This window comes from Anomalospiza imberbis, unplaced genomic scaffold (genome assembly GCF_031753505.1).
Source record: "Anomalospiza imberbis isolate Cuckoo-Finch-1a 21T00152 unplaced genomic scaffold, ASM3175350v1 scaffold_107, whole genome shotgun sequence".
Lineage (NCBI taxonomy): Eukaryota > Metazoa > Chordata > Aves > Passeriformes > Viduidae > Anomalospiza > Anomalospiza imberbis.
Window position 1 is genome coordinate 184474 of NW_027099460.1, and position 11804 is coordinate 196277.

At 50.5% G+C, this 11804-nt stretch overlaps 1 protein-coding gene across 1 annotated transcript in view; it reads right to left on the reverse strand.

Moving 5' to 3' along the window:
• LOC137465752 (inositol 1,4,5-trisphosphate receptor-interacting protein-like 1) overlaps positions 1-10568 on the reverse strand; it is a 28174-nt gene extending 17606 nt beyond the window's left edge. The window contains exon 1 of the mRNA XM_068177791.1: positions 10448-10568. Coding sequence (XP_068033892.1) covers positions 10448-10568 — 121 coding nt within the window. The remainder of the gene's footprint in view (positions 1-10447) is intronic.
• Positions 10569-11804: the final 1236 nt, after the last annotated feature.

The window sequence follows — 11804 nt, forward strand, 5'->3', positions numbered from 1 at the left end:
GCCAGGATTTCAGCAGTGATCTCCTCTCACACCCCAGCTCTTCAGCAGTAAGAGCTAGCCAGGCCCTCGCTCTCACTTCAACACACAGCACCACCTTATCTCTTCTGTCACTGCTACTAAGACCTCTTTAAAAAGTGTCAATAGAACAGGATTGCAAAGAGCTCTATTTACCAGACACACTGAACATGCATGATCCAACATCAGCATGCTGCTTCAGCAGCATGCACAGGAAACACTGAGCAACTCCAAAAAGCTCAAATTACATGAAGGCAAGCTTAGTCCAACCCTCAGTATTTTCAAAAAAAAAAATCTCAGACCAAGAGCTGAAACCATAGTGAAATTTGTAGAAGTACAACTACTCAACTTGCTCTGGTCATATCAGCACGAAGCTGCTCATGTGAAGTCATAAATAAAAATGGACAGCAGACAACAAAATGAAAGCTTCATAATTCCTTGTTTTTTAATATAGCAAAGTATTGTCTCAAAAAGCACATTTGTCCTAACTGTAGCATTCTTCCATATCAAGTTAAAATTCAACAGTTTGGTGACTTAAAAGCCTGCTGAGGCAAGTGACTATCACCATGTGAAATGGACATGAAAAGAAACAAGCAGGAAAAGAAATACAGCCTGACCAGTAACACATTTAGAACAGTCCTGCCATTTGAAGAGAACATGTCATTTCACAAGACAGAGCAGTATTTCCCTTTGTGTGCATTCTTTTTTTAATTTTACTTTTTTCCTAGAACATTCAAGTGCATCTTTAATGTATTATTCAAACAGAAGCAATGATTAATTAATCAAAATTCTGGTGTATAGGGAGAAGAAAACTGGGCTCTTGTGCAACACCCGGCCAGATGCTCCACCTTAAAGGGAATCATAAGGGAGCATGTGTCAGCAAAAGTGCTTAATTATGCAGTAAAAAACGATGGAATTTCAGAGACAGCTTTTAGGGTTTTCGCAGCATCTCTTTTCAGTGCTTCTCTTCACCACATATAAACCATGTGCCCCTTTGCATATCCCATCTACCAGAGACACTGCAAAGAGTCTTGATCCAATCCCACGGAAACCGGCTCACACGGAACCACGAGCAGCTGGATTCAAAACTGACCAATGTCTCTAAATTATGCTGCTTTAAATGACAAGTGTCCCTTGTGAGAAGCTCAGTACTTCTTAGGTAAGGAAGATGGTCTGTGTAACAAACCAGGAATCAAATCTGGAGTTAAGAAGGCTCTTCTCTGCTTTTGGCTTTGTTGAGCTGTATAAGCCTGCTCAGTTCTTGGTGCTTCTCTGTCCTTTCCCACACTGCATCTTCTTAAAGCTGAGTATTCAGCCCACAAAAAAAAAAGGAATTTAGAATTGTTTCAAATGCTTTAATTTCATCCTAATATATTATCCTAATCCCATCTAGGACGGGTTTGAGCAGGGCTGTTTCAAGAAGGGAACAAATTTCTTTTCAGGTTTGTCATGGGCAGGAGAGGAATCAAAACCTGCAGTCCCTACAAAGAAAATGCAAACTGAGTATTAAGAGAAAAGTTCCTGACAGCAATAGCAATGATGAAATTTTCTATTCTCAGTAGCCCAGACCTTCTGAAGCATAGGCTGGATACATTTCTGTCCCAAATAGTTCAGGTTGAGTTGCTCTGGCCACAGGGAAGAAATCAGCAATATAAGCTCTCATGATGTCTTCCAGCTCTACTTTTCTACAATTCCACATTTTTTTAATATCAGAAATTTAAAAGTTTCAAATCAGCATATCTTTTTCAAAGGACTGAGCTCTTCACTGTTTCCATTCATCAAAATATTTGTATTTGTCCTAATTCAATTACACAGAAGAAATAGGTTCATCTTTTTTGTTTTTTTAGTGTTTTGCACAACATAACATTTTTGCCTCTGGTTAATACACCAAATCAGAAGCTACAGGAAAACATCAGCCCAAATAACTGATTTTTTTCCCCTGTCATTTAAAGCACAAAGTAAGGTTTTAAGAGATTAAAAATAATGTAACAAAAACATGGAATGAAACAACTATTCACTACTCATCAGTCCTGGAGCTCAAAGACCACCAATTTTGTTTCCAACCAGTGTTATTTCTCTTGAGAATCACTATCTGAAGTCCATAAGACAGAAAAAAAAAACAAACCAAAACAAAAAAAACCCACCCAAAAAACCATAAAACAACACCAAAAAAATACCCCCCAAAAAAACAAAACCAAAACCAAAAAAAGACCAGCTAGATGTACATGGACGGTGCACATGCATACAAAATCTCAAGGCAGAAAATGTGTCATTTTGAAGATTGATATTTACTCACAATTCTTTATTGTCCCCTCAACTCCGTATTTCTTTCCCTATCCCACTGCACCCTTCTCAAGGTCACACTTTTCCACTTTCACAATCACATGCATTATCAAACTGCAATGTCATGACATGGTAAGGATGCAGACAGCAATGGCAGCAGACTCAAGAAGAGTTATCCACGAGGAAGAGTCCACCACAGCAATTCTTCCTCAGCCACACAGTCAAACTTTCTGATTTAACTACCTAAACAGGCAATATGGGTTTTGCTTTTCCCAAGAAAACATATACCAGTATGCAGAACACAACCACCAAAAATTTAATGCCAAATTAATTACTCACAAATATGCAATATGAGCAAAGACAAGTGCTTGCTGGATACTTCTCCTAGGTGAGAAGTAACTGGCAGATGCACCTGTCCATCCTGAATTTAAAGAAACCGCTCTGCTTAGGCCCCTTAGAACAATCAGTCTGTAAAAAAGTGAAGCCAATTACTCGTTGTTTGTTCTTTTTCTGAAAGCTGACAATTGCTAGGGGCAAAGCTCCATGATACACAGGTATCTGAACCCACTCTGCTTCAATTAGCCATTATGTCCAAATGGCCTCAGGTGAAACCAAGGGGCCTGAGGAGGCCCCTGGAAGGCAGGTAGCCCTTCTGCACAACTCTTGAGCTAATTAGCCCTTTCAAGAAACAGGAATAAGTAGTGTAATTTGAGTCCCTTGCTACAAAGGGCACATTCCCTGCAGGTCCCTCTGCCTGGTGCTGCAGCAGGCAGACCTTGAAAGCTGGACAGCTGTGCTTCTGCCAGAGCTGGGTCTATAACATATTGATGCTAGCAAATCCTTCTCAAAAAAATCATTTCCATGCTTACTTCTACTCCTTCTCCATTTTGTTGTTAAAGATTAATTTTTTTCAGACCTATGTCCCTGGGGCTGTGGCTAGTTTCATTTTTAGCACTTACATTCACATGGATGATACAAAATGGGTTGTTAATGGGTATACTATGGTGCAAAATGGGTTTGTTACATCATCTTTCTTTTGATCAGTAATAGTTAATACTAGTTATGACAAAAGCTAACCTACAGGTTTCCCTATCACCTGATTTTTTTTCATCTCACTGAATCAGAAATAACTGGGGAGCAGGTGCCAGCAAGACTGGTCCTTTCATTGGTTGGGAACACTAATGTATCTTAATCCAGCTGGCCTAAACGCTTCCCAAAACATTGTGCACCATTAGCATCAGAGTCCAGACAACCCTCAAACTAATAAGGACAGTCCCAAGAAGCAGCTTGAGCTGATTTTCTTTGCCCTAGTCAGTATGTACAGCTCTTTTTACATTTGCTCAACCATTCTATGAGGTGTATGACCAGAAGGTATCTGTCTCACTCCACTTTGTGAGCAGCTCAGGAAGGAAAAAAAAAAAAAAACAACTCGCCAACATGTTTTTCCTTTTCTAATAGAGCAGTTAAAAAGAATCAGCCATTAGCCATTATAAACCCAAGCCTTGCTTTCCACATTTGCACATCAAATGTGGTGATGAAGATGGTCAGAGTAACAAGAAGACAGAGTGGCAGTGCTACAGATGCCCTGAGGAATTCAGTCCATGTTTGGCATCCTTTAAGGGAGATGAAAAAAATGAACTCTTGCTTTTTTCTTCACTGGCAATGGAACAAAGCTATTTAATTTTAGAACAAGAATCATCTCATGTCTTTCTTCTAAGGACAAGCAAAGGAAGGTTGGAAAGCCACAAATCCACAGGCAAAGCCATGGCTGTGTCACTGCTCATCACCAAGGAGTGGGGACAGGTGACAGGTCTGGAGTTGAATCCACCTCCACCATGCCAGATATATCCCCAGTGTGATGGCACCCTCAGGCTTGCTCCCTTGGCCAACATGATCCTAAAACTGCCAGAACAGGCAGCCAGGGGGGAGCTTTGCTCTGGTGCACCCTTGACTTACTGCACACCCATCAATCAGTGAGGAATGACTTTGCACTTGAGTTCAGATTCCTGTTGAAACTCCTGCTTTGGACACAAACCCATGTAACTGTCTCCAGATGCAAGGGTCACAGCTGTACAGTCATGCTGCCAGATGTCTACCATGGCCAGTTACCAACCACTGATTGATTCTCTTAATTCAAGTGCCAGATCCCTCCTATTACAGCTCCTCTCCCCCTTGATGCCTTGCATCACAGCCAGCAGACTATCCTTCATCCTGAGGATCTAGGGTGCTCTTTGCCAGCTGCATCCAATCTTGCATCTATTCTTCATCTCCACTGCCACTACCAAATTATACTGTGAGATAGCTCTTCATGCAGATGAAGGCTGAATGTTAATTAATAGTGTTAATATCTGCCAATGTGTTTCCTTATCATCTCCACCAAGCTCTTTTACCACGACATAATCAGCCTGTTTTACTTCTATCCTGGCTCTGATCCTCTGTCTGCATCTCTTGTTACCAGCCAGTGCTTCCACATCAGGTAAGTCCAAAATCCCCAATAGAAAAAAACCAACACTCTTTCTCAAAAAGATCATGTTTCTCTCTTTGCATGAAATCTATCCAGCTATTTACATCTAAAAGAGTGAAATGTTCTTTTCCTTCTAGAGTGACTTTTTAGCCAGTCCTGGAGCTTAAAGCACTATTAAAACCTATTATTTGGATTGTACTGCCCCAATGCACAAACCTTACCTTCTCCCACATTTCCCCCTGCCTGCTCTTTCATTTCTCTAGGCCATGTCCCAAAAACTTAGCTTTCTAACACAATCATATTATTCTTCTCCAACAGCAACTTCCATTTGCTGCCCCATCCCTGTATTTTCCAATCAACATCTCAGCACACAGTTTTCCAGCCTTATCCTCCCCCAGTTTTACTAGGTCTTCCCTCATTCTCCACATTGCCCCACAAAAAGAAAGGCTTCCTACCTGGTTAGAGCACATTTCTACCCCAGTACTGGTTCTTCAGTGGTAGAAAACATTTCAGACCACAGCAGATTTTCTTTCAATTGAGATAGCTCAACATCAGCTTCTCAAAGCTTACCAACAACCAAGGCTCAGCTTCTCTGCTGCAAGAAACTCAGCAGACTACTTAAAGCTTCACAAACTTCTACAAAAGACCCTCAGCTGTCTACACATCCCTCATATCCCTTCCTGGTCATTAATCACTCCTTCCACCTGAGAGGGCAGGAAATTGCCGACAGATGGGTCCCTTTCAAGGGCCTCTTGACACCCTGAGAGCTTCCCTCATCTTCCTTCAAATTGCCTTCTTCTGCTTCTCCCCATAACCTAAAATCAGTGCTCATCTCCTGTGTTTGTGCCCATCTGTATCTTCTTCAACCTTTTTTTTTTCCTTCCTTTCAAAAGTTAATTGTCTAAATCACAAAAACTTTTACTTGGCTGAATGGAGTGATCGCATAATCAATGGATCTGTAAACCCCGTGTTTCTGCTGCTCCTTATCGCCTGTTCACACCTTTAAAACAGCAGCAAACATCCACCCTACCTCCTCCCTGAGCGGGGCCACTGCAATCCCGTTATCTGACTCCTACATAAAGCACTCCAGAGCATTCCTTGAGACACCTTCTGCCTCCCAGGTCATGGCTGAAACAGTTCTTTAAACCAGGAATCAAACACTTCTCTTAAAAGCATTTCGGTGCTTGACAGAGAAACATCGTACATCGATTGCAATTAACAGGGAGGAGACATCTCCTTGCTCCACACGAAAACGTTGTCAGCCATTAACACCTTCAGGAGGCTGTGCTTGAGTGGAAATAGTGCACCTTGGGATCTGGGCTATCAATCTGCTCAGCAGGGGAAGGAGTCAGAGTTGTGAAAAAACAGCTATGTGGGCCTTCAAAACAGTTTCTCTTGCAAGTCATTCTCCCCTTGAGTTTCTGTTCTAGTTAACAAATGGTGAAGCTGCCACACTTCTGATTTTCCACAGAGCGGTCTTCAGTAAAAGCTGTCATGTCAATGTTTCCACGACATAGCCCTGGGGGCGGCGGGAGCGGGCTCGCCCGCTCCGACCCCGGGCTCGTCCTGCGGGGCAGCGGCGTCTCCCGTTCCCGAGCCTGCGCAGCCTGCTGGGCGTGCGGCGGCAGTGGGAGCCGCCGGAGCCGGGGCGCTGGCCGCTGTTCCGTCGGGCCCCGGCCCAGCAGGCGGGCAGCCCGCCCCGCTCCGCCCGGCGGGGGCGGTGCCCGCTGCGCGGCTCCGCGGCACGGCTCCGCCGCTCCTCGGGCCGTGCCGGGCTCCCTCGTGTCGGCCCGCGGTGCCGCGGCTCCGCACACCGCGTCTCTCTCTGCGCCCCATCCCTGCCCCGCGCCGGGGGCGGGGGGCGCCGCGCCGGGTCTGCGTTCCGCGCCGGCGCCTGTGTCCGCCGCGGTGCCCTCTGCCAGCGCTGCGGCGGGCGGCACCGCCGAGCTGCCGGCTGCTTCGGCCCCGCTCCCCCGCCTGCCGCGGGGGCTGAGGCTGCGGCGGGGCGCGGGGCTGTTTACCTTGAGCGCGGCTGCTGACGCGGCCGGCGGGAGACCGGTGGGTTCCCGTGGCCGCGGACCCTCCCCGTCGGCTTTGTGGACCCTCCCCGCCTGCCAGGTGACCGTGCGTCCGAGGCACCGCGGGCGGTTTTGGCAGGAGGTCCTGGGTGAGGCTGAGGAGATGTGCGACTCTGCCTCCTCGCAGCGCCTGCAGGATCGCGGAGGAGGCTCCTCTGGCTCTGCTGCTGCTGCGGGGAGCGTGGTGTCAAGTGATGCTGCACTGCCTCGCAGTCAGGCGGCTGCTGCTGTCCCTGTGGAGCCCACGGGACGGGACACGGCAGGTGATGCGACCTTGCCAGGGGGTCCCCAGGCTTTCCCTGTGCTTAGGGGCGTTACTCACAGCACCCATCAGCCTTTATCGTTAAAGATGGTGAAAGAAATCCGTGACACCGTTGCCCAGCATGGTGTCGGGTCTGCTGAAGTTATGCAGACGATCGGAATGCTCCTTGCTGAGATGCTGACACCTTCCGACATCCGATCTGTGGCACGTGCTCTTTTTGACTCTGTGCAGTTTGAGGTTTTTGAGGCCAAGTGGGCTCGTTTGGCGGCCAGCGCAGTGCAAAGGAATGCTATGCTCGGGCCGCAGGATCCCCTCGTGAGGATGACCTCATGCAACAAGCTCTGTGATGTCACAGCCCAATCTGTGACCTCACACAACCCACACTGTGCTGTCACACAGCCCCTCTCTGACATCACAGCTGCTCTGTGCCTCCATGACACAGCCACAGAGGTGCTGCTGTCACAGATTGGGTTATGGCATCACAGAGTTTGTTGTGTGAGGTCATCAAGCAGCTAAGGCGTGATAGAGGGGACTGTGTGACATCACAGAGCAGGCTGTGACATCATGGCATGGCTGTATGACATCATAGAGCGGGCAGTGAGGTCAAAGTGTGTGCTGTGACATCACAGAGTGGCAGTATGACATCACAGGGAGGGTTTTGTGACATCAGAGAGTGGACTGTGACATCACAGAGTTGGGTATGAGGCCATAGAGCAGATTCTGCCCAAGAGCTTACAGAGCTCAAACTTAACAGGACTTAACTTATACCTTAACCTTAACTTCCACCTTCAACTTCACAATTTAGCAAAAGAACAGCACTTTACAGTATTTAACCAAACTTATAACCTATGACTTTGCAATTTAACTGAGAAATAACATTTAACAATATTCAACTTGGCTTATATTTTAAATGTAAAAACTTAGCAAAGAACAACTCTTAGCACAAATTAACTTAGCTTAGACCTTGTGATTTAACCCTACTGACAGGCCTGACTGGCTCAGCTATCCAAGGCACTCAGACCCCTCAGAGAGCAGCATTTCTGCCACATTTCCTGAGCACAGGCACTCCTGTGTGCACACAGACACCAAGAGTCAGTGCAAGGCCCCTGTGAGAAATTCCCCTGAGGGCAGGGAAATGCTCCCTACCGATGCTTTGGCATCTCCCCAGCGGGGGAAGGGCTGAGCCTGGAGGAGTGGGGGGATCGGCCCAGGCTCCCTCGTTGTTGGGGATCCCCGAGTGCAGCAAACGGGAGAGTTCCCGGCTCGGAGAGGCCCCACTCCGAGAGAGTCGCTGGCCCAGGAGAGCTCCAAGGGGCTCCTTTTGGAGCGCTGTCTGTAGGGCCCCAAGAGAGGGGCTTCAGTGCCAGCAATGTTTCATCCTGGCCGCACTTGGCATCCACAGCTTTCTTTGGCAGGGTGAGAACAGGGCTGTTGTGCCACCGAGGGAACAAAAACACTTCCCGGGGCTGCTCCTAAAGCAGCCAGGAGCTGGTTGGGCAGCAGCAGTGCCTGGAGCAGACAGTGTTTGTGATGAGCTCCAAGGAGCTGAGCCCAGGGGCTGTTGGCCAAGGCCGAGGCCCAGCGAGCATTTCTCAGCTGGCAGGGCGGCCAGAGAAGGTGGAGGCGGGGGAATAATTCACGCCCTCAGTGTGCTCCCAGTCGCTCCCAGTATTTCCATGTCCGTGCCCCAAGTGCTGCTCCCAGCCCTGATCCCTGGGGATGGGAATGTCCCGCTCCCTTGCCGGGGCAGGGTCACTCCTGAGCCAGGTGTGCAGGGCAGGCCCTTGCCCTGACCCCCAGCACTGTCCCAGCTGCAGGATCTGCTTCCCACCGGCCTCTTCCTCCTGCGGCCCCGAGCCCAGCTTGGTGCTGAACAAAGGGGCTGGGCCGGGGCCATCCCCCGGCGGGGGCTGCACACCCCCCTGCCCCCTCCCCAAATTCCCTCTGGGGGAGCAGGAGCTGGGGCTGGAGCCCTGTGGGGAGGGACAAGGGGGTGACAATGGGATGGGGGGTGTCACACACGCTCTGGGGGGACACGCACGGCCCCGGGGACCCCCCCATATCTTCTGCAGAGCCAGGACGATGAACCCCAACATGGAGCCACTGAGCTCTGGCAGTATCTTGGGGGATGGGGTCTGGTGGCAGCTTTGGGAGTCTGGGGGAGTCACAACCACCCAAAAACGCCCTCCCAGCCCCACAGCCACTCCCAGACTCCTCAAACCACCCCACAGCTCCCAGCCAGGACCCCCCCCCCCCCAACTACTCCCTGCAAGATAAATGACCCCAAGAACCACCAAAACCCGTTTCCATCTCCCCCAGGACCCACCCAAATTCTCTGCAAGCCACACAGCCCTGTCAGGGACCCAAATCTCCCTCATAGACCCTGCCAAGCCCCCTCCCAGCACCACAAATGCCCACAGGATTGACAGAAGCCCTTCCCAGTCCCCCCAGGAGCCCCTAAACTCCCACCTCCCATGGCACTGACCAGGAGAGCTTGGTGGACAGGAACATTTACAGCCAGGATCAGCTCGGGCAGTTCAGCAGTGATTTGGGCACTTTGGGGGAACATCCCGGATAGGGAGAGCCAGGCCAGGGACTGGGACAGACAATTAGAATTCTTGGAGAACAGGCGGGCTCAGGTGGACACCTTTTGCCGGCACACCTATGAGATTGTGGACATGTCCCCTGCCTTTGATAGCTTCAGAACACCCAAATCCTCCCAAATATTCTATTGAACCAACCCCAAATTCACCCCCAAATCCAGGTAAATGGTGCAGCTTTAGGTCTCTTTGCTCAATTTTTTATTTTCACCCCAGTTTTGGTTGTTTAGACAGGGTGAAGAAAGAAATTATTGAAATGGAAAAGACCTCCAAGATCATGCAGCACTGCTTGATGCCACCAGAAGAAATAACTGGACAGAGCGGGTGAGATTTCTTTGGGGTGTAAAGTCAAGAAATCACTTTCTGTCAGTGAATTTCCAGTTTAGATCAGAGTCCTGATGGATGTTCCTGCCCCTGTGTTCATCCAGGTGCCTATGGGGAACCAGGAGGACGTGGAGACCACCTTCCGGGTGTCTTCTCAGCAGGGATCACTGGGAATGTGGGTCACCAGGGCTCTGACCAAAGTGGGTCCTCCCATGGGGGATGGAGTTGGAGCAGGGCACGAAGCTCTTCCCACAGCTGAGGCATTTGCAGGGCTTCCCTTACCGGTGCCTCCGTTGGTGTTGGGTCAAGGTAGAGCTCCTGGAGAAGCTCTTCCCACACTGGGGACACTCGTAGGGCCTCTCCCCAGTGTGGACGCGCCGGTGGGTGACAAGGTGGGACTTTTGTTTGAAGCCCTTCCCACAGTTGGGGCAGCGGAAAGGCCTCTCCTGCGTGTGAATCCGCTGATGTACAAGGAGACTGGAACTGGTCTGAAACCTCTTCTGACACTGGGGACACTCGTAGGGCCTCTCCCCAGTGTGCATGCGTTGGTGGGTGACGAGGTGGGAGCTGCAGCTGAAGCCCTTGCCACACTCCCCACACTCATAGGGCCATTCCCCGGTGTGGATCATCTGGTGCTGGATCAGGTGGGAGCTCTGCCTGAAGCTCTGCCCACACTCCAAGCACTTGTAGGGCTTCTCCCCATGGTGAACCTGCTCATGGCCCACCAGCTCCGAGCTCTGGCTGAAGCTCTGTCCACCTTCCTGGCACAGGATGCCAGGGCTTTTTGGGCTCCTGGGGTCCCTTCTCCCCTCCCTCTCTGCTTTGGGCTGCAGGGGCTCCAAGGAGTCCCCCCTGCCCCTCTCCAGGCTGTTGAGGGTCCCGCCAATGACGGCGCTTCCCCCTCTCTGGGCTCCCCACTTTGGGCTCCTGGGGGACACAGGGCTCTGCTCCTCCAGGCTGCCTCTGCCGGCAGCTGCCACTGGGACACCCCAGTGTCCCCCCAAGGGGCCTTTTCCACTCAGCTTTGCAGTTCTTCATTCTCCAAACATCCCCCCCAAAAACCCAATCCAGGGACCCCCCCAGGATATCTGGGCCGAGCTCCCCATCCCTGGTCACCCATGGGATGGGGGCTGATGGTCCCAGCAGGGCTGTGAATTCAGGAAGGGCTCGACCTCGTGGTTCCTTTTTCTTTCCCTGATCCTCCTTTGTCCCTCCTCTTCCTCTTCGTCCCATGCCTCCTCTTCCCTCCCTCCTCCTCCTCCCCAAGGAGCAGCAACATCCTCGGTGCCCCATTCCCGCAGCCCTGACAGCCTGCGGCAGGAGCGGGGATGGAGCCGGGACAGGTCGGGATGGGCAGCACGGGGCTCTCGGCTGCTCCCACCCACTGGGGGCGGGGGGAACCCGACCCGAGCAAAAGGAGAGGCACACTGGGAAAACTGGGGGCTGCGCATCCAAACTGGGCCTTGCTGGGGACCCTGCCAGGGGACTGCCAGACCTTGGGGCTCCTCTCAGGAGATCCGGGATGGGGGAACGCAGAGAGGGCTGGGGGATCCCAGGAATGGCAGCACTGGGAGTCACTTTGTTATACTGGGATTGTACTGGGATCATACTGGGAGCAGCTGGGCCCATGCTGGGGCAGACTGCGGTCACACCGAGGGAGACTGGGATCATATTGGGATCATACTGGGGTCACACTGGGACAGAGTAGGAGCCTGCAGCGGGCAATTGAGACCATGCTGGCACAAATAGGATACACTGGGAGTGACTGGGATCATTCT